Below are 23,269 nucleotides of genomic sequence, written 5' to 3' on the forward strand. Positions count from 1 at the left end.
CTGTCCCATACCTCTGGTATGCTAATGAGGATTCACGGATCTAGAATGACATCTAACTCGACATTCATGCTTCATAGTCAACATACTTTCTTTTTTTTAACTCTCCTGTTACGTGTCACGTTATGTTTGTACAGCCCAGTATCACAAATCACAGGGCTTTACAACCTGTACAGGACATCCTCTTTTCTTGGACCCTCGCATTGGGTTGTGTTGTTGAGAGCTACAGGAGTAAATGAAAACCATAAAGTTGTGGGCCGTAAAACCCAAACAGTTAGCTGAGACACTAAAATGCTACAAAGACTGAGGGGAATTAACCCATTGACAATATTCCAAATATTGATGAGAGCAGCTTTAAGTTTTATCTAAAACAAATCTCCATCAGTAGCACTGCCACACACTTTTATTGAGTTCTTATTTTTTATTTTGTTAAGCCAGTCTCAAAGAGGTATTGACTCAACTCTATGAAGCGTTGAAGGTGTTATTGTTCTGGAGCTGTTTATTATGGAGCAGGTTGTTCACGGTCTTCCTCCTCCCAACAGTCACATCAGATATGAGCACTATAATTACTGGCTGATATTCAGAGGGTGGATCAATCGTTAGGTTGGTGAGCTCAAAGTGACGATGTCCCCTGCAACTGTCTGGCTTGCTGTCTTTTCTGCCCACTTACTTTCAAACGAACAGGTGTAGAACAAAACACTCCTGCTATTCTCTCAGCGCCCTCCTCGCCCCTTTGCCTCCCTCTTCGCCCCTCCCCCCATCTCCCCATCTCCCCCCTGCCCGTGCAAATGTCAGCCTTCACATCCTCTGCTATCAAAGGCTCCTCAGTCGCAACAGGATCCAACCGAATCCGTCTGCTCTTCTCGCATCATACATACAAAAAACTTCACACAAAGGGGGAGACGGAGGCATGACGAGAAACATTCGCTGTCCCAGAAACACAGACAAACAAAATCCTGCGTGGTCGGGGTTGGTTTTGTGCAACTTTTTGGCTCAATATCAGGTAACAGAGGATCTGATTGATCCCAGTGTACATAAGATACAACGGCTTTGCCTTTGAGACCACTTTCACTGTCGTTACCAACTTCAATTAAATCATCATCAAAATGCACTTCATCGCACCTCGACTTCTATCTGATGGTATCACAACAGGATAATGTCTTGATAATAGATATGAATGATAAGGGAGGGTCTAACGATAACATGGTTTTGAGTTGCATTTCTACTAAGGACTCTCTCCCTCTCTCTCTCTCTTGCAACTAAGCCCCTCAGCTCAATGGAAGTGCAACGCTAAATCACTGAGTCCCCTTCCAATGTTCTGTGTGAAAACACAACTTGTCATTTCTTCATTTCTGTTTGTGTGCACATTTTAAAAACAAGATGCAACATGTTAATTATTAAGCGCCGTAGGTGCTCAGAGAAAGCCAGACGAGTTAGCCCTGTTTCCTGTCTTGAAGCTAAGATGAACACTTCCTGATAGTTACTTTACACACACACGCCACGTGAGGGTGGCATCGATCTTCTCATCTGACTCTCAGCAAGAAAGCAAAATAAGCATCTTTCCCAATCTACTTCAAGGGAAGTAGAAGAAAATCATCCAAAACAAACCTGATTTTAGCAAAGATGGCCGTCTTGTGGGGCGAAACACAATTGTATTTAATTGCCCCACGCAACATTCACATTTTGGTGAGTAAAAGGTTTTCTGAGCATCCGCGTCTGTGGGCTGCAGGGTGGTCAGTGCTGGATGTAGAATACAGAGGAGATCTTTAGACCTTGTGGCCCTTTGGAGCTCACTGTAGTTAATTAGTGGCATGGCTTCGGGACTTATCTGCTCTGTGTATGAGAGCGAGTGAGAGAATGAGAGCGCGAGAAAGAGAGAGAGAGAGATGATGCTGATGCGGCGGCACTGGGGAGCTGCTGCGACCTGTGTGTGTGAAGTGAATCTGTTAGAGCGAACTGAGCTTGCATGCTTGCGTGTTATTAATTGAATATCTGTGTGTGTGTGTGTGTGTGTGTTCTACTGGGGGCTCATCAGGGTCTTTGAGAAAGGATGAGGGGCTGCCTGATTGAGATTTGAAAAGCTGGAAAAAGGGAGTGAGCCAGTCAAACAGGGCATTAGGGCTCGATTCAATGCGGTGTGGCACAGAACAGATAGAGGAGGGGGATGATGAAGGGGATGATGAAGAGGATGATGAAGAGGTCACTTTACCCTCGCTGTTCAAAACAAGAGCTCTCTAATTACTTACACGTCTCCTCTTAATTCTGGTCTGGCAAAGAGTCTCTTTTCATCGAGGGACTTCTCGCTGCAGGAAGATGGTGGTAAAACCTGAACATTCACCTCTGATGTGTCGGATCCCCGACAACCTTTCTATCATTCTCTACGGTGCCTGCAGGAAATATGTAAAGATGACAACCTAGAAAACAAGAAAAAAGAAAGAGAAGACTGGGTGGGTGGATGGGAGGCTTTTTTAATTTAACTCATTTGCTGAGGTCAGGGTTGTGTAACTCTTCTGAAAGAGCAGCAGAGGGTCTGATATGTATGTGTTATGCTGCATTTCTATAGTGATGGGAGGATTCTTGAATATAAACAATGCTTGGGTGGGTTTGGCTTCAGCTCCCCTCCCCGTCTCTTTGATCATGTAAAAAATTCAACAAATGAAATACTCACTCCGACTAAAATAATGAAACAGACTGTTGCCATGTCAAGCTGTATTCAGAATGCATCAGTTTGTGTTAAAATACAATCTTCAGAGTGTATGTGTGAAAAGTCTCAACAGGAACCAGCAGACACTCTTGAGCTGAAGAGTGCAGGTGGAAACAATGAAATAAAAAAAGATGACCAAATAGTGCAACACAACAGCAAAGAGTGAGCAGACCATATGAGCAGGTGCAGACATGTCTGCCACAGGAAATGTTTTGCTTCTGAAAGAGTGTTATACATAACAAAAAATATAAGGGAAAGATATCTCTTGATTCTCTATTGGAAGAGGTTTTAGTTTACTTTACAAGCCATGTATGTTTCTTCGACTGCAGTTCTACACTTCACATCAAAATCACATCCATAATTGAGTATAAACAGAATCATTAAAAGTGAACAACCAGTCAGCAGAGAAGAGAAAGTCAAGCTGAACTTGACTGTAGGCCTCTGACCTAGGCCCTGCTTGAAAATGACTGTAAAACTCACTATCACTATATGTATGAGTTCCACCAAATTACTGGTTTCGGCTTTGTTTTGAAAATTCATTTAATCAGACTATATATGACCCATTATCTTTGGGGACACCTCGTCGAATGCCAATGCCTTCAGTATAAGTGCAGTACCACAATCCATCCACCGGACGGAGACAGACCTTGTTTTTACTTGGGAGGCTGAGGATGCGCCATTCAATGCCGAGGAATGCTGCTTACAACCGATCAGACGGCTGACATGGACTCAAAAATAGAATTGCCGTTAGCACCTTTGATATGCCCTGAAACACAACTTTTGATCACGAAAAAGCGTTTATGTTTATGGCCGTCGTGTTCTCTTCTTTGGCTGCTGATTCAGTGAGTGCGGTCGGCTCACCGCTCTAAAAGTAAAGGTCCGGTGTGTAGGATCTGGAAGCATCTAGCACTGAGGTTGCAGATTGCACATTGGGCCTTGTGTATCAACATTCTTCTTATCTTTACGTTCTCTTCATTTTTTGGTGTGTGCCACATCAGACTCAGCAAACGCGTCTAACTTCAGATAAATGTGCAAATGACCAGCGTAAACATGATGAATGCCACCCGTGTGTGTTTGTTCATAAATGTTTGTAACAGCATTCTTTACGATGGCTCTCTCTTGTGGTCTGATATTACCATAAAGTAACAAAAGCATGTCACCGATGATATTGGAAATAAACAAAGTAGTAATGAATAAAGCAAGCTCAGATGTGCTTCTTTGTGAACTAACTGTTGTTGTTTTTCTCATATGCTACACTTTGTTTTCTATGCCTTCATCTGTTGTGAAAATGTAAAAGAAAAACGGAGACATCTATTGTGATTTTATAATATATTTATTTTTTTTAACTTTTCTTTCTTAAAAAAAATGACGAGGTCCACGTTTTTTGGAAGCCCTGCCTCACCCTACGTTCCCCAGCTAGCTAGCTCGACTCGAAAGCAACCAGCAAAGAAAAATAGTCATATGGACGATTGATAATATACACCCCATATACAGCAATACATAGTGGTCTACCATAATGTTACCAATAATACACAACCTCCTATGAGGCTTCATTTCAAACTGTTGCCACTGATATGGTTCATTTCAAAAGCAACTGCCAACTATACATGGCGGTTGTGGTTTTCGACTAGTGACGATGGGTTTCAGGTTGCCGCAGTGAGGTGACGAGGTCACACTTTTAATGGCTCAGCTGACTAAGGAAGCTTTCACTCAGACAGCATTATGATTCGGCTGTTGACCTGAACACCCCCCTTTAAACCAATCAGATTCAGCATAAGTGCAAAGTTTAGGAGGCACTGACACCACCTGCTATGTGGAGGAGCCCCGAGTAAACACTGGCCCCTCCTCAGCTCCACTCTGTCCAACCGTTTCCAAGGGTTGAAATGTGGTTACAGTGACCTACAGTTTCTAACTCGGTCTCTTTAATCTTGTAATGAAGCAGGTCGGGACGCAGGAAATGGGATTGTATCTGCTGTATGGATCCCCATAGAATTAAATTTCAAAAAGTCCACTTCAGTTCAAGTCCCTCCTATGAATTTAACTTCTACGTTTCTTTTTTTATTTCGCCTCATCCTGCATACAGTAACAGCCAGTGTAAGACAGGGCAAACTGTGTAAAAGAGTGTGTGTTTGCATGTGCCAGTGACCCCCGCAGTGGTGGAGACAGCATAGAAAAGATTTCTATATGTGCATGAAATAAAGACGGCACCTGTACACTGTGTGTGTGAGCAAGTGCGTGTCCGGGGGCCGTGCAGGGCTACAGACACGACTCCCAGTGCAGCTGCAGGTCCGAGCTGTCCAGAAAATCCGTCGAGAAGACGCTTGGTGGAGTGTGCGGCACCAGCGGGGCCAGGCTCGTACCACCGTCTCCGTCACCAGCGCCGCCTCTTCCTCCACCTCCGTTGCCCCCACTCCCACCGCTGGCACTCCCCACCATGGAAATATCCAGCCAGTCCATGCTGTCCAGGGTGGGGTCGCCAAAGTCCAGCCCCGTAGAGTGGGGGGAGAAGCCGAGGTCGGACGTGTCCATTGGGGAGGACCGGTGGTCCAGGATGCTGGGCGTGCTCAGCATCTGGCTGTGGAGGTCGTCGATCAGCGTCAGGCCGCCGTCGGGCTCCACGCCCAGCAGCGGGCCGCCTGTGGTGCTCTCCAGGAAGTCTTCCAGGCGTCCGCTGCCTGTGCAGGGCTCTCCCACAGAAGGCTGCGGGGAGATGAGAGGCTCAGTAGGGGTAGGAGGGGAGAGGTGGAGGGGAGACGGAGGAGAGGGTGGGGAGGGTGGTTCAGAGAGGAGAGGGGCGAGGGAAGGGTCCGGGTTGGCCTTAAAGCCGGGGATTTCTAAAGGAGGACAGAGAGAGAGAGAGAGAGAGAGAAAACGCCATGAGTACAGGAGACAGCAGACTGTATTTCTCTCACTAATGTTTGTAGCAGAGTTTATTACCTCCACTCTTGAGCAGGATGTCAAACAGGTCGTCCATTTGCTGACTGTTGACGCCATTCTCCTGCTAACATATGATTTATTTTTACAGTCAGCCACAATAGATATTCTGGATAGACAAACATGCACTGAAAATGGACACATGCTTTTTGGTTAGTTTCTTTTCTTATTTCTGTGCATTACTTATTTTCTTACAATACTTTTTCTACTCAAATTTCATCCCATATCCCTCACGCACGTCACACGGCATATAAAATTAACTTCAACTTAGTTAAAAATAACTTATGGCAATATCAAGTAAAATAAAATACAGGTCAAGATAGAATTTAATGTTGCTGTGCACATTTCCAGAATGTTAAAAAACAGCCTGCACACATTTTTCAGTCGTCCGCTGCCTCTGACCAGTCAAAGTCCATTTCCTTCTGTTGTACATGCATTACTACAATGATTGCTACGCTCAACACTGAGCCTGAATGCATTATGTGTCGACACAGACAGAGGACTAAGGTTACAGCCACACTAATATGTTTCTGTTTTGAATACAGGATTTTAAAATGAAAACAAAATCCGTCCACACGGGCATTTCAGCATCGTTTTAGAACTGATTTCCATCCATACTAACATGGGGGAAAACGAATATCACATGATTATTCACGTACACTGGGCATGTGGGTGTAAACAGGAAGTACATTGGAGTATTATTGTACTCTTTAGTAATAAAGAGGGCTTGATAGTAGCTTTGCTGGCGGCCGAGGTCCCTGTTGTACTATAGGGAGCATTTGTACTTTTGTTATTTTACAGTACAACAAGGCCAGTATTGACTTTAATCCGTTTATCCATGTTGAAACAAATCCTGGTAGATCTGGCTGTTTGTTTTGAAAAAATATTGTATTGAACCACTTTGGGAACCACTGATCTAAAAGGTTAAAAACAACATCTGTTTGAGTCCGGTTGTCTGGTTTTAGGTTGTTGTGAAGCCTGTATGCAAATGAATAGGGACATGCTTTATGAAGTCTCGACAGACCAGAATACAATGTGTTGTGGTTTGAGCAGCAAGTAGGATTCTCACTTTCTCATTACTTGAAACACTTGACTGACCACCAGTTACTTTTTCTACCTGCAGGTGTCCCGCATCTGAATGCAAGCTTCAATCACTCTCACTCTACATCGACGCGTTTTCCCATAATGCTTTTGGAAGAAAACTAAACCTCAATCCCTGTAGTACCCTAAACATTAAAGGATTTTCCTCTAAGTTAGACACAAATGGAAAACACATTCATACAGTGAATCCCACCCAATACCACTCCAAACTCTCTGCCCAAAACCTTTCCAACTGACTTCAGTTCAGTAACATGAGCACACAGCTCAGTGTGAGAAGCTGAGAGATGGGAAATGGAGGGACAGACAGAGACCGAAAAAAACACTAAAAGACAGGTGGAAAAAAAGATGTTCAGGAAGACATACTTTGCAGCGTTGAGTAGGAAGGGAGGTGTTGGGTTTGGGAGAGGGAGGGGTGAACAGTGTGTGCCGATCATAAGGCGGACACACCTCTCTCTGCAAGAATGAAGTGGTGAAAAGAAAAAGGGAAGAAACAAGGAGAAAAAATTAATGAAGTACCCAACACGCCTGATCAGAAGAGAGGACATGACGACGGGAACTATGGGAGCGAAGGAGTGGATTGTGTTACCTTAAGTGATGAGATTAAGTTGCTTTGGCTTTCACTGTCTGACATGTCTTCAAAAAAAGGCTGCAGATTGGGCGGAGCAGTGACTGACAGGTTGGGTTGAGGTACGCCATTGGTGTTCAGGTGCAGCCCTCCCTTCTGTCCCTGAGCGAAGAGAGGCATAGACATATTTAGTATGCACAACAGCAGAAACCCATATGTTGAATACTAAGTTGTGATTGGCTATTCTAGTCTAAATAACAGGCTGCTGGCTCACATTTCATCAGACTGCAGTCTTATTTGATTGTGAGGATTTTAAACTGTGTCAGTGGTGACACCTTGTGGCAGGAAGATGTTACTGTGTGGAAGATGCATCAATGTATATTATATGTTTATGTTTATGTTTATACAAAGTATCAAGCACTTTGCAATGGAGGCATAAAGAAAATTAAGTAAAAGTGAGAGAAGAATAAAAAAAAAAAAGGAAAAATACATGTATTTTCCCTATACAAATAAATATAAATTAGATAAATAGCTGTACAGTAAGAAAAGTAATTTAAAAATGTGACAGTTAAAAATTGATGAGGTTATATTGTACCTTTTTGATTGGCTCGGCCTCTGGTGGCTCCTTTGATTGGCCGTCAGTGCTGGGGAGTTTACTTGGAGTCGACTGCAACCTCTAAAAGAAGACAAGAGAAAGTCGCAGAAAAACATCAGATAATAATCACAGATTATTAAACCTGTGCAGTCCACCAACGAATAACAGATTTACTGTACCTGCAGTGTGATGCGTCCGTTGGCTTTGGCCAATGAGGACCCTCCGTTCTGTCCGTCTGTGGTGTGACTGGTCAGAGCAATCAGGTAGTGGTTGCCGTTGCTGTCGGTGACTAGTGTCGGTGTGCCGTTTGCCTTGAGGAGGTCTAATGAAAGAGCCTGAGTTTGGATCTGAGTGCCGTTCTGTTGGTTGATAAAGACTGGGGTCACCTGGAAATGGAAACCAAACAATGTGTTCACAGTTGTGATTTTATTTAATTTTTTTAAAACTTAAAACACATTTTATATAAATGAAAAAGTTGGTGTTGAAATTTCAAAAATGTTTCATTAAATATAGCTGCTGGGACATCACCTGTTGTGTGGGGACAGCTGCCGTTTGTTGTCTCTCCTGCTGCCGCTGCTGAGCCCTCAGCTGCTTCCTCTGCTGGGTTTGGCTCACTGCAGGCCTCTGGATCTGCACCTGAACTTGCTTCAGCTGCACCTGGTTCTTCTGTTGGCTTTGTTGAACTTGCCCTTGAGTTTGTTTGAGCTGGCTCTGCTGCACAAGCTTCTGTTGATTGAGTTTCTGCTGTGCTAACTTCTGTTGTGCCTGGAGCTGTTTCTGTTGGGTTTGCTGTATGATAAGTTGCTGCAGTTGCTGCTGCTGCTGGAGCAGGATGTGGGACTCTTTCTGCTGCTGCTGTAGTTTCTGAGGGTTTGACATAGACTCTGCCACTTTCTGCAGTTGGTGCTGTTTGAGCTGCAGCGTCTGTTTCTGCTGCTCAGCTTGTTGGATCTGCAGCCGATGAATCTGCTGCAGCCTGAGTAGAGTCTCCTGAGAGCACTGCATCGGCTGCGCTGCTTTCTTTGCCTGGAGACCCTCTGTTACTCCCTCCATTCCCTCCTCAGGCTCCGCCTCCTTCTTCACCTTCACCACGATGCCGTTGGGGAGAGTGGGGGGCTGAATGGCAGGGGCTTTTATCAGAGTTTGAAGTTTAACCTCGGGGGTTCTACTCTTCTCACTTTCTTCCCTCTTCAACACTATTCCACCAGTCACCTTGCCCTGCTCCAGTTGGGACCTGAGGGTCTCCACCAGCCTCTGCTTCTGCCTCAGCATCCTGGTCAACTCCTCAATCTGTTTGTCCTTCTCCTGGAGCATCTGGTCCTTTTCAGAAGAGGATGTGTCCATGGCAACGCCATACAGGGGCTCTGAAGGCTGACATAAGACGGGTGAAGGCCTGGAAAGGCTGCATGAGCTCTGCATCTCCTCTTTGACCTTGGAGAGCGGAGAAATGTTTGATGGGTGCTGAGGAGAAGGGTGCAGAGTGAGCTGGGTCAGGGGAGAGCTCACCTGGAGGACAACAAAACAAGAAGAGGATGTTAGGGAAAACGTTTCAAGGAAGATGTTCAATTATTTACCAGTGTCCTTAACAAAAAGTCATAATTTAACATAATGTCAACCAATAAACGGGCTACTTGCTAGAGCTCACCATCTCTCCAAACATGTCTCCATTACAGCTCGTCTCATCTGGACTCATCCCGGCCAATGACCTCTCAGAGGGAGTAGGTGACATCGGAGGGCTGGAACTGGTGCTGCCGAATCGCATGACCCGTCCTGGAATCACCTGAGCCAATGATGACAGATCCAACTTAAACCCACTCTCTCCGAATTGGTGGTCAGTTGTGGTAGTTGTGGCTGGAGAGGATGTGATGGTTCCACCAGCTGAGATCCCGCCCTGCAGGTTGCCATTTTTCGAAACCACTGTGGTGCCACCATTTTGCTCCTGGTAGTTGCGGAGCCTCTCGATAAGATCATTCTTGGTGCCCGAGACGGTCAAACTACGCAATTTTAGTTCCTGTTTTAACTCGGCGACCTGGAGGATAAGAAAGCAGACCAGTACTCACTGAGCAGACTTTGACCCAGAAGAAAAGAGAAAAGAATAACTTGATTATGTAAGAGACAACAAGTTGTAACAATAATTTCTGACTTACTTTGAACTCTTCCAGGTTGGCGGGCAGAGCGCCGGGTTTGGCTCCTCCCACTGCAGTTTGACTCTGACGGGCAGTCCCGCTCTGATTGGAGGGGACGGGTGTAGTCGTTGTGGGAACACTGCGGGAGGGGGAGGGGCCAGAGTTTGTTGTAGGATGCTGCTCGGTTGTTGGCCTGAGAAGAGGCAGAAAACATTTTGAATAAAGCCCCTGCAGTCAGTCATCCTCACTTCCACACCACACTGTCATGCTTGACACTCACTTGGGAGGGGCGGGCAGGATGGTGTGGTAGTTATAGTGCTGCTGTTGCTGGTTGAGGATCTGCAGTTGCAGGAAAAGTTGTTGCTGGTGGAGGAGCTTCGCATAGGATGAGTCCATCTCGAGCGGACGCTCTTTATCTGCCTTCTGGTCTGGAGGGATGTACTGGTGGTACTTCAGCTTCTTCACCTACACCCGGGAGACAAAAGGGTTAAGATACAACTCAACTCTTTAATACTTTTACTTAATCTAGCAGTGTGTGACACTCATCCTGCTTCCGCTCAGTCTACATCATTTACTGATTGCTAACATTGAAAAAACATTTTGAAATCTCTGAATAAAGCTTGTGCATTCAGTACATGGAGGTGGAATAATGAACAGTTATGAGACAACTACCGTCAAAGAGCAATTATTTCCAGTTCAGTCTGCATTCTGGTGTATTGAGGATATAGCATATGCTCTACCACTATGGATTTCTTCTCTTATGATTGATAAATGTGAGTCTAGAGAGAAGCCCCGACAACAAACCCACAGGGAGAGCACCTTGATGGACTAGATGAGTGATCAACTCCTTGGTTGAATCTGACAAGCACAATCTTAGCAACAGTTTTGCACTCGACCAAACCGTAACTCCATCCGTGAAAATCAGAATGACATAAAGAGCTTGCTGACCTTGGGTTTGCTGTCCTTTAGTTTCTTAGATCTCTGTGAAGGACGGTCTGAACTCGCCTTAGTCTGAGACTGCTGACCCAAACCGGGAGAAATGGGATTGGGGAGGAGAAAGTAAGGAAATGAAGAGATTAGGGAGAGTTAGCCAGTCATAGCTGCTCCACAAATAGAGATTAAGGTCAGATTTCTTCATCATTAAGTCATCAAATTGGAAGGATGTTCTTGAAACAGGGAAATACTTCATGGGAAGAGAGAAAAATAACCAGCATTACCCGCACCTTGACATGTCCAGTAGAGGAGCGGGAGTTTGTTAAGGTCACCATCGTTCCATTTGTCACTTTTGGGAATGGGGAGGAGTCTGACCCATTCACCCGGGGAGGAGGTGGTGGAGGAGGTGGAGGAGGTGGAGGAGGCGACGGTGCGATGAACTGAGAAGATATTAGTCTGGTTAATGGTGCGATCAAGTTTATCATGACCTGCCATAGTCGGTTTTATGACCGACTATGGCAAGTTCTCTTTGTTTGAATTATTTCAAACAAGTTAAAAAAAATTACATTTTGATTCTCTTGATTTGATTTTAAAATGGCATCCTGCGATGGTACCTGTGTGGAGGACATGTCCCCGTTCTGGGTGAGCCCGTCAGAGGGGGACAGCTGAGGGACGGCACTCAGGGGAGAGTCGTGATTGGTTAGCTGGTCTGGTGACAAAGCATCACTGCTGTCTTCGTCTAAAGACGAGCTCTCTCCCTTCTGAGAATCTGTGAAACATATTTTCAGATTCATTGAAGTTAATCATGGGATCTCATGGTGGTTTATTATACATTTCACTAAAACAGCAAAACATGGCTTATGAACTGTGGCCAGAGGGCAATAATATAAAATTCAAACAGTTATCTCTGTTTATCAGATTGCTGAACAGTGATGACTAATTTTAGAGAAGTTATACAACGCTTTATGTAGCATGTTTCAAAACAGGACTATTTCCAAATGTAGTTATTGTGTAATTTATAAGTTGTCTGGTTTACTTTTAATGGTATCATATCCAGTAGGATGAAGAAGTGTATGTGCGTTTGTACATCACCCTTAAAATACTGTATTACATATGTAGGGGTGAACATACCTGGATGTTGTAATTACAGAGCTACGGTGTGTTCAGAGACAACGTAATTTAGATTTGAGAGGTGGTGCAATTGCATACAAAGTCAGCGGTACAATGGCAATGCAATGACAGAGGTGACCGCGTTTTAGAAATAGACTTTATAATTCTTGACGCCACCCATAAAGCTCAGAGTGAGTGGCTCTGGCCGTCGACACCTGAGCAGTGACAACACAGACCAAACACTTTTTTGTACCAGGCTGTGAATATTTTTATTTCTGCTGTAAAGTTGGGCATTTTAACACGGGTCTATGGGGATTGCCTCGCCTTTGGAGCCGGCCCCATGTGGCCCTAAGCTGTATGGCTCCAACCAATTCAGCACGTTTCTGTCGTTAAGCAAGGTGAAGAACACTCGCTTTGCACTCAGTCTGAATGCGTCTTCAAAAACCTGGCGTTTTGTTTGTGTCATCACCAGTCTTGCAGACGTGTTTGTGACAGCATGCCGTGCAGGTGTGTGTGTGTGTGTGTGTGTGCATCCCCGTGCCTGCATGCTTTTTTTGAAGGTAAAATATCTTAACTAAATTGTTTTGTTTAATCTGTACAACATGCGTCTGTAATCTGGTTGCATTCTATTATGTTTGAATGTGTTTGTATTTGTGTGTATTTATACTGTGCTATGTCTGTATAGTTAATGATCGTTTCTTAGTATCCGTGTGGCTATAATGTGTGTTAATGAAGCGACGAGTGACTGAATGTTCTTAATAAAAAGGGGTGCACATGTTGTACGTTTCTTGAAGACATGTGTGTGTAGTTACCCAGCGGTGAGTGCACTTGGCCGTCGACAGACAGGATGTTCTTGTGAACCAGTTCGATGGGGCCAGGTCTGTGGGAGATCTTGTCGTTGAGGTCGTCGGCCAGTCGCGCTCGCTTCAGCTGCAGCTGCTTGGCCTGCAGGGACGGCTCTGCCGAAGTCTCTGTACAGGTACATGCTATGTAAACACAAGATGCATACTGGCCTACTATCCCTTTAAATATTTTTGCGCTGGCCTATAAAGACAGGAAATTTAATTTTAATGTCAAATTCTAAGAAATTACAGTTTTTAGAAAGTCAGACCAGAGTTCAACTGGTTCCCGTTTTGTTTACTGTATGCTTCCTTTTTTTGCAATACAGTTGAACTTCTTCGAAGGCTAAAAGTGAAGATCTACATAACAACTCACCCTCCAGAATGTGCATCCTGATTAGCTCAGAGCGCTCAGGACGACTCCGGATCTTTCTCTTCAGATAGTCCTCGGTCTGGGGAAAAACACATTATGGACGAGTGGCAGATGTAAGACAGAGGATCACAACCAAAAGGATGAGAGAGAGAGAAGAAAAACGAGGAGGGCAGGAGAGCGGCAACATGGCTGAAATGCTACAAGAGCTTAATGAACACTGCAATAAACTGCTGCTGTCGATCGGATACATCATTTAGATGAAATCGTGTTACATTGCCAAGACTGTGACATCACTCTTATTTATTTGTGGGTGATGTTTCTGCAGTTATTGCTTTTTTCTTTGCATGTTCAGCAAAGATGGTTCTCGTTGCTAATACCAACTATGCTACAACTAATAGCATCAACACAAGTCAGCTTTGTATGAAGGCATCTCGAGATGGCAGATAGGTAGATCTGACCCTGGGTTATGAAAAAAAAAAACATGCTATTAATGCTGAGCAACCCAGTTGCTTTGTGCAGCTCTTTACCTAAAGAGTTCTACCCAACTACTTTGTGTATGATACCTTAAGTTTTGATTTGTCATTATAGTATCAAGTGTCAATAGTGACAGTATAATTCAATTACCAATGTTGCTTTGCTATTCATGCTGTTTATACATACTTTGAAAGTTTTTCCCCGCAACGCTTCAACAAAGCAAGTCCATTGAGAAAGCTCACAGTTCTTTTGACACTCACCCTCGCTCGCTCCAGACTCCTCCGCTGTTCGTGAAAGGCTGCTGGGCTCTTCAGTGCTGCAAGGAGAGAGGGATGAAGGGGAGATGAACGCAGCTCACAAGGACTCTGATGATAGATGCTACACTGGAAGACAGACTCAAAGCAGAAGTGGCTGCAGGACGAGAAGGTCAGGAGTGCAATTCTCCCCACACACACACACACACTCAGTGGGCCGATGGGCCACTGCAGCACGCTGTGTGTGCAGGACTAAGGCACCATTTTCTGCAGTAAAAGCCACCTGAGAAATCACAGAACATTGTACCTGGAATCAATTTCATGAGCCTAAATGTAACCATGCTGCCTTTTGGTAACCTTAGTCCACAGTGTTTCCATGTATTCTTTCTTTTAGTTTGAACGGAGAAAAGAAGTTAGTTTGAATCCATCTCTGAAAAGAGGCACTATTTAATGTTTAGATAAATCTCAAACCCCCCAACACACATAATCTTATCAAGGTAGCAAAACCTTGTGTGCCAAATACCTGTGCATATATTCTGATTAATCTCTTACATACTTTCATAAATCAGCAAAATAGACCTGCTTCGTGATAGTTTTATGGCTATCTTAAACAGAAAACGCTACTGATGTTAATCAAAAGGAGGAGAGTGCTGAGTGATGGATAGACTACTGCGCAAAGAAAATCTACATTCATCACTGCACTCTCAGCCATGACTGTTGGCAATGTACCTATGCACCTAGTATATAGGTGGGAGTGTGTGTGTGGGAGTGTGTGTGTGAGTGAGTGAAGCAAGAGAGAGTTTATCGAACTATGCATGTTCAACAAAAGAAAATCTCAAACTTCAAATACCCGAAGTATAAGTTAAAAGAAAAATTAATGTAAGCAAGTCATATTCCATATACAAAGAAACGTTCAACAGATTTGATTCCATCCCTTAGTCTTACTTACAAATAAAGTCTTGTACGTAACACGGTTTGGTTACATCAAGATATCGGTCCAACAGCACAATTTCCAAATCAATATCATGACTAGCCAAACTCAACAAAGCATTTTAACGAGTACGACTTTTACACCAAGAGAATCCAAACGGGCAAAAACAAAGATGTCAACTGTATTTGGGGAAGGATATTGGGAGGTCAATGGCAGTTACTGTGATGAAACATTTGTATTGGTCAAGAGCTGGTGAAGCTGCCTGCCAATAGATTGTGAGTGTGGACATTCTGGTTACAGTGGGGCGTCAACTGTATGACTGGGTTGGGGTAGGAGGCATTCCTCATGTCACAACTCCTGACGTTTGAAGAAGACCTCTATACCAGTTGTTTACATAAACAACGGTTAAGATCACAACAAAACAGCAGACAAACTGCTCGGCTGATCCTGTAACTTCTGTCTGCTGAAAGTCAACAAAACTCTTGCTCATGAAATATAAGAGGTTGACTGAGAGAAGTTAGTCAATAAATCAAACTCATATTGGCCTTCAGTCACCTTGTTCGCTGACGATGACAGCGGTGCAACGGAAAATGTGACTTCATTTAAAAACAAAATCCTTGGGCAGCAATGAGCCCTGGAGTTGTCCCAGCCGCTGAACAGACTAAATTAATCCCTCTCATAATGTAGCTCTAATTGGCACTTTATTCAGTTTTTAGCAGCACAAATGAAATGCAATTGAATGTCTGCCGAATCAATCACTATGTTATATTCACATAAACAATAAAATATTCAAACATCATCTGCATTGTGTACTTGGCTATACTGAAACGCTGAAGAAACAACAGACTCAAAAGACAACAAAAACAGAGCTTCACCCCGAAGAGCAAGACCAGTAACTGGACACGTTTCTCAAAATGAACTATTGATTAAAAACGCTCCTTACAAGATGGTGCTGCCGACGCAGTTTCTCAGAAAATGATCTGAACATTCAAAAGTTGAACGGAAATCCTTCGGCAAAGACTAGACTAGTACCGAGACTCAGACACTACAATCTATACAAAAATCTCTCAGATGTTGAAAAAGAAACCGTTAACTTTCATTCGGCTCAGACACTCAGATTATTTGTTCCTACATGTAAAAAACACGAGTAACCTCCTCAAGACCCAGGAGCCTCGTTACTGCTTGTTCACCCACATATCTATGTATTTTACCTCTGCTAATCGCTTGTGCTCTCTTGTCCAGAAAAGCTTGACATATTAACAGAGGACAACAACAGCAACTTAAGAGCATCACTGCAGCAAGTAGGAGTTCAAGTGCCTTGCTCGAGAACAGCTGGCAGCGGTTACTGAGGGAGGGTGGAAAGTAACTCATTCACAACTCCTACGTTTGCAAAACCAGTGTGATGATTTGATACCACGGCAACACTGACCCTTCATCATTTCCCAGCACTCACAGTCTCCTCTAGCATGTCATAATAGTGTTAAGAACCATATCCTTATTTACCATTATTATTATACCATTATTGATATAGATCACAATTTGGACATATCATGAAATGCTTATATTGAAAGTCAATAAATGATGCAAGCTTTCTTTAATGAAAACAATTGTTATTTCTCCTCTCTTGACTGGCTTCAGCAAGAGTTTGATTGACAGATGGTTCAACCACTCCCCTGCCAAGTGGTTATTTTTGCCTATTGTAATGTACGGAACTCTGAAACAGGAAGAGGAAAGAAGAGGAAGCTGTCCCATTTGATAACAAAGTGTTGCAAAGCCACCAACAAATGTGACACATGCAGAACGCACGCACACACACATGCCAGTAAATAAGGGCAGACATCTCAACCTTCATAACGGTGTGAACTGAAAATGCGTTGATGTCAACCCCACAGTGAAAAACACCATTCAAACATATCCGGCCTAGCACATGAGGATAATCAGGTAGCACACTTAGCTTGCGAATCAAACGACCACACACAGATATCAATCAGATTACGTATAATTATGTAACAAGCCAAACGATCTCTGACAGGGACTGACAAGATGACTGATACTGGAAAGGGTTAACAATCTGACCTCAGCTCAAAGGCCCAGACACGCTGCCCTATTTGCCCATTTTAGTTTCTATCAAGCATCATAATATTAAGACCCTCCACATGCTAAATACAAAACTAAGTTGATGTACTACATACTCCAATACTAAATATTTAGGTGAGTATTTCAGTTGGAGGTTTTTCTGTAGTGTGTATAGAGCAGGTGCATCCCTGCAAATGACTGTAGATGGAACATTATACCATATGTATCTATATGTTAACAGGGAACTACAATATGGAAATGTGCAGAATACAGTACATTTTAACTCAGAAACTTAAAGCTGAGACTTACGTGGCATGATCCCTTGGCTGACCAGTTCCTCCCTTGTACGTCTCTGCTGGAGTTTGAGCTGGAGGACTGCATGGAGACCGAGAGGTGAGGGAGCAGAAAGAGGAGAAGAGAGAGTCAGTGATGGCCGGTGAGAATAAGAAACTGCAACGATGGAGGTCTGAGCTCTTGAAGCTTCCTTATTGGCGACTGCTCAGAAGTCCATCTGCTACGCTTACATACATAACCATGCACGGGAACCCAAATGCATTTGGACTGACATTAAGAGGACCTGCACTCTGACACCACATTCATCCTCTCATTTCCCCCTTCTTTCATGTTTTTTTTTTTTTATAAAGCTTGGAGGCGGTACAAGTTGCGCTGTGAGCAGCGTTCTACACACTTCCTGTTTCTCAAGTTTAAAAAATAAATATATTCTTTGTGCCAAGTGTGCGCAGATGAAAATGAAAATAAAAAGACTTATTAGTAAGTAATTAGAAGTATTTGTAAAAGGGAATTAGCAAACAAGATGAGATACACCAGAAGGAGGGAGGGAGGAAGGGAACAGTTAGTATGAAGACTGAAACAAGACCAGCCTCCATTAGAGGGAGAGAAGAAAATAAATGGTGCGTATGATCACAACGTCATTTAAAAACAGGAAGCTCTTGTTACATAACACAGATAGTTTTAAGGAACACAGTGGTGGAACCAAAAGAGTAGAACCATGTTTGACCTTCTGCAGACACAAAGTTTCAGTCGTTTTCATCTTGGTACCCGTTAAAGTGAAAGTATTTTTTCCAAATCATCATTTTATGTGAAATCGGAAACCAAACGTTAGTACGACCAGGGCAAGTTGAAGAATTTTAATGAATAACAATTTAAATGTGCACAGTTGAAGTCATTTGGGTACTTATTCACAGATATCCTATTTTTCTCCTCTATGGGTGAACAGGAGAGGAACACCAGGAACACATGATCCTGGGTTTTACGTCATGGGCTGACGGGCCTGAACAAGATAACAAGATATTTGATCATACATGAACACATTCCTTCAAGTATCTGCAGCTTCGAAGGTTATATGGTCAAGTGGTCAAGTATCTTTAATCTATGAACTGCTTAAAACTAAATCAAAGGAGTCCTCAGAGAGAAGGTATAGTTTTGTGGGATACAGAGATAATAAAAGAAGAATGGAATAAAGCCATGAAGCCCATATTCACGGGCTGTATTTGCAATACAAACGGACAACGTTTACCAACATTTACCAATGTGTACCAATGTAACTACGCCCTTATTACACCATGTCTGTGCCCACAATCCAGAACAATGTGTGAAATACAATGCTAATAAGGGAACACCGTTTGAGAATTTTGGAAAGACTGATAATGGACTATGACCACTGGGCTTCTTAGCAACTGCCTGTTTACCAGCTGTCCCTGTTGAAGGGGTATGAGTGTATGAAGTGGAACACACAAGTGAGGCTTTGCAATTTCTGTGTGTCTGCTACACAAAGACACCTGTTCCGTCCGTACAAAGTGACATCATTGTTGCTCGCAGGCGAACCGGCTAGCCGTCCTGCGTAGCTGCTGCAGGAGTTAGCCCTCTGTTGTGACAAACGTTCCAGGCCCGGACAAAAGCGCTGCAAGTCCCATACATTAACGTCAGAGCCTGTGCAACCAAATGTCATTCTTTGGCTCGGAAGCTTCGCTGGTGAGCCCGGCTCCGCTCGATTATATTTACAAGAGTGCATGCTCATCCTGAGGCACTAGAGACTCTCTCTCTGTGACATGTCGGAGGTGTAAACTCAGAGACCTAAACACAGCCAGGCGAGTTCAAGTATATGTTGCACCGGCAGCTGAGAGATCACAAACACACGGGCAAACGCTGAGGAGACTCACGTGTTGCCTGAACCCGCACACAAACACACAAAACAGACACATGGGGCAGAGTTAAGGATAAGATGCCAAGCCACTTGGCACTTCAAGGGAAGAGGTTTATTCTGGGAAAGAGAATCTTACACTTTCACTCTATCCCAGCCTCACGTCTCACATGCTAACTCCTTGTGTTCTTTCACAGACAGGACACTTCAGTTAACTTATTTATTCTCTCCACACTCCCTCTCTTTATTCCTCATATCTGGCAGGAAGTGAACTGGAAGTTGCATTAGTTGTTTAGCCCAGAGGCCATAGTAGCTTGAAATGGATGATATCACCAGTGTATCAACCAAATTAATTGTTAGACAGTCCATACAAAAACTATGAAAATGCCATAATTGTCCTGGTGGTCTGAATGCAGAAGTCTCACAGTGACACCTCATACACTCTCGCGACGGTGCCAAGTGTGAAATGCTGCAGTGGTGATAAAAATGTGGGCTGATGTGGGAAAACCAAATCATAGATAGTGTAGTAACGACTAAAGTATTGACGAATAACATACAAGCAAGGGACCCAAAAAACAAATATGGAGGCCAGAATTTGTTGTTAATATAATCCTTAACAAATAATAAGCTCTGCATTTGTGTCAGAAGAGTACTGTAGACTGTTGTACTGATAGTGAGTGTGTTTACATGCAATTGAGAAAGTAGCTCACAAAATAATCAAAAAGAACCAATAAAGAGTATCAATAAGGAACCGAACCGATAAGCAGTATTGATAAAAGTACTAGTATACGATACTGATCACTACACGGTAGTTGTTTAAATAGTGAGACAATAAAGCAATATTGTATGCAGTTTCCAGACCTACAGTATTAAGACATGGAAGTTAAGGACTTCCGTGTGCATACACCGACACAGATCACATACATGAGCGTGGAAAGAGGAATCCAAGCGTTATATTTAAGGTTAGAGATGCGTCAGCGAGGTAGAGCCAAGTTCTTCCTGCTGTGCTCATTCGTTTGAGTTCGTCACTGTCCCCAAAGACCCCCGGGCTTGGTGCAGCTAAGCCTACACACACGGACCACAGCAGCTCAGGTGAAGGTGGACTGCTCCGTGCCCCCACTGGGTGAAACGGTGGGCACGAGGGTGGAAACATGAGTACGCTACCACACACTCAGCTGACGAACACAAGTCGCACAGACCCTCTGCGCCAACTTTTCGCTCGGCATTGGCGCTGGAAAGCATGTTAATGTTCTTCTGCGTGAACTCATCATTCGCACCATTGCAGTGTGACTGGTTCTGTCCAACAGAACGATGAACGCAGTGGCTTAGCGGAGCAAATGTTTCACACATCAGTGGGAATGGAAAGAGGGGCTGCAGTGAATGCTACTTATCTTAAAAGTTAAATTTAGATAAGATAAGAATGTAGAAAAAAGTTAGCGGTTCGCAAAAGAACCGGGAATAATAACGGACGCCTATAGTGTCATGTATGCAGTGTCACTGCTGTTTTTAATGGTGCTGTATGGTGCTTTTGTATTATTTCCACTCACTTTTCTCCATCTTCCATCACTTGAACCTCATAGGAATGTTTGGTTTCAGCTGTAGTCAGTCGTCTATGACTCCCTGCTTGTAATGCTTGTTATGTTGGCTATAAACAAACTGGAGTTTACTTTACTGCTGCACTGACTGCAAACAATTCCAAATGAAGCTATATTAGGCTTGTATTTGATATTTCACTGTTGGCTGCCTTGAGTTTTCCCTTTCAAAAGGAAAAGTATGTTTTTGTCTCTGCCCTCGGACAGAATTTGTTTTCCTCTCGTTTTTATATATTTCAGATATGTCCAAATCACATTGAAATCCAAAAATGCACAGATTCTTCAAGTCTCAAGGATGCACACAATGAGTTTTGGGGAGTAAACATTAAGATCCACAAGGCAACTTTCAGACTGAAGTAATATGGGATGTGACTTCAACATCACAGAGTCTTTGACACGGTTCCTAAATTCAGTCTATTGAACAGGTTTATCAGAGAGACCAGATAACCACGTCTACTTCCTTCCTTCCTCCACAGGCCACGCTTAACTTTAGAAAAGCCCCTTTAACTATGCATGCGAAACCATGAAGTCCTGATATGAACCTTTAGACTTAATTACATAAACACAAATAATTTCAAATATCTTGTGTCTCTACTGACTATGTGCAGGTCCAGATCCCCCACCTTCTTTCAGGCTGTAATAGACAAGTCTGTCATGGTCCATCATCAGTCCTGCCTTCTCCATGTCGTCTCCCATTGGAGGAGAGCCCGGGGGGGAGGGGTCAAATGACAGGCAATGGTTGGTGTCCAGCATTATCATTCAGAATGGAGATAAATTATTTTGTAAACATTGAATTTCTCATTCAAAAGCTCCGGACCTCCCAAATGTTCACCGTTTTGGCTAAAGAGGGAAGGAAAGAAGAGTCCTTGATGTGTCAAAACTGCAACAGCTGTCCCTTCAACTGGCTCTCCTCTCCTTCTAAGGGAAGGACGTGAATCAAATGCTTCAGATGACCCCTATACAAGCCAAAGAAAATGTCCTCTTAAACCAAAACGTGAAGGAAAAATGCTGCTACCGCCTCTCCTCTTCTCTCCAAATGCCTCCGTATCAGAGGAATCGATCGGTCTGTCTCAGATTCTCTCTCTTTCTCGTCTTCCTCCTGCTCTCTCCTTTTCTTGCAGTGAGAGCCGACAAGTCACGACAGCGTTGCTCTATGAAGGTTTTCCAGAGAGACAGGGACAGAAATCCACAGGGCGAGTCATGGACGAAAAGAATATGGGAGCAGAGGCGAGGAAAATGAAAAGAGGCCAGTGGCGGAGGAAGAGAGGACGGCAGTGAGCGCGGCAGGGAGACAGCTCTGGTTGCAGCTCCTCCTGATATTCTCTCTCTCTCTCTCTCTCTCTCTCTCTCTCTCTCTCACACACACACACACACACACACACACGGAGTGCCGATAAAGTTCTCCTGCTCAGCTGTTGCCATTCATTCACTGTTACAGACTGGGGGGGGCACATGCCAACTCCTCCCTATCAAACACATGCACAGCACAGGGAACAATCACAGCGCTACGGAGGAATCCGTTCTGATCACTTTCTAGACTACACAGGCTGAATGGTGACTTATTAAATCTATGAACACACCTCATACTGGAAACAGCACTAACTGTGTTCAGTGATGACCTCATCCAACATAATCGACCTTTGTCATAGATACTTGGTAAATCTGATACTTGGATGAATCATGCACGCACGCACACACCCACACACTTTTAGAGTGATTGATTGATACCCAATCACCACTGCAATTCCAAAATGTTTTTTTCCAACAGTCTGCCCTTGAGGAAAGGTGTCTCATTCGGACCGGGACTCTATGAGAAGCGTTTGGAGAAGGTATGAGAATCCTATTGGACTGGCGAATCAATGCTGAAGCATCCTAATCCTGTCCCTGGTCCCCCCCCTCCCCGCCTCTCTCTGCTCTGTTTTAAATAGCAAGGCCAGCTGGCCATAAAGGGGCTATATTCAGCTTGGTATCACCTGTGCACTCGCAGGGTAAGGTTACGTTGAGGCACACAAATCCCTGCCTGCAAATACACACACGCGCAAACTTTTAAGCCGCATTTCCCCCGGACTGAATCAATGTTTTATGAGGCGTGACTAAAAAGGATACATTGCTTTCCTACCTTTCAGATTACTATACATACAGCACAGAGAGGAGTCAACCTATTAATAACACAAAGGCCTGAGTATGAATATCAAATATAAAAACTCAGCACACTATGTGACATCGTGGCTGACCAGTACAGAACACCTCCATCACACACATGACCGCACTGCACCTGAAAACACAGACGACACCTTGAACAAACGGTGACTGCTATCTACAATAACTGTCTGGTATGAGTGTGTGATTAAAGTCCACCTGCTGTTATGATTAACAGTCTGGGCAGGAAACAGAGATGACAACACAGGATGTCGCCCCGTGGGTTGAGCCAATCCCAGCGACACACATGCGACACCAAACACCCAGCGATACCAAACATGTCAAACATGTGTGTTTGTTTTCAT

At 43.8% G+C, this 23,269-nt stretch overlaps 1 protein-coding gene across 3 annotated transcripts; it reads right to left on the minus strand.

Moving 5' to 3' along the window:
* Positions 1-4,015: 4,015 nt before the first annotated feature.
* Positions 4,016-21,407, minus strand: mrtfab (myocardin related transcription factor Ab). 3 transcript variants are annotated; one of them, XM_034558150.1, is made up of 17 exons: positions 21,389-21,407; positions 17,322-17,387; positions 14,012-14,067; positions 13,281-13,356; positions 12,878-13,051; positions 11,570-11,724; positions 11,240-11,395; positions 10,971-11,039; positions 10,303-10,487; positions 10,044-10,215; positions 9,542-9,925; positions 8,425-9,402; positions 8,076-8,282; positions 7,897-7,977; positions 7,323-7,463; positions 5,639-5,699; positions 4,016-5,535 (listed from the first exon to the last, which is right to left on the minus strand). In XM_034558150.1, exons 2-17 carry the CDS (start codon positions 17,326-17,328, stop codon positions 4,958-4,960), a joined length of 3,480 nt encoding a protein of 1,159 aa, XP_034414041.1. In that variant the 5' UTR covers positions 17,329-17,387; positions 21,389-21,407; the 3' UTR covers positions 4,016-4,957. The 3 variants fall into 3 exon arrangements, with proteins under 3 accessions (XP_034414041.1, XP_034414040.1, XP_034414042.1); XM_034558149.1 differs by having other exon boundaries at positions 5,639-5,702; XM_034558151.1 differs by lacking the exons at positions 4,016-5,535; positions 5,639-5,699 and adding an exon at positions 5,703-7,189.
* Positions 21,408-23,269: the final 1,862 nt, after the last annotated feature.

This window comes from Cyclopterus lumpus, chromosome 19 (genome assembly GCF_009769545.1).
Source record: "Cyclopterus lumpus isolate fCycLum1 chromosome 19, fCycLum1.pri, whole genome shotgun sequence".
Lineage (NCBI taxonomy): Eukaryota > Metazoa > Chordata > Actinopteri > Perciformes > Cyclopteridae > Cyclopterus > Cyclopterus lumpus.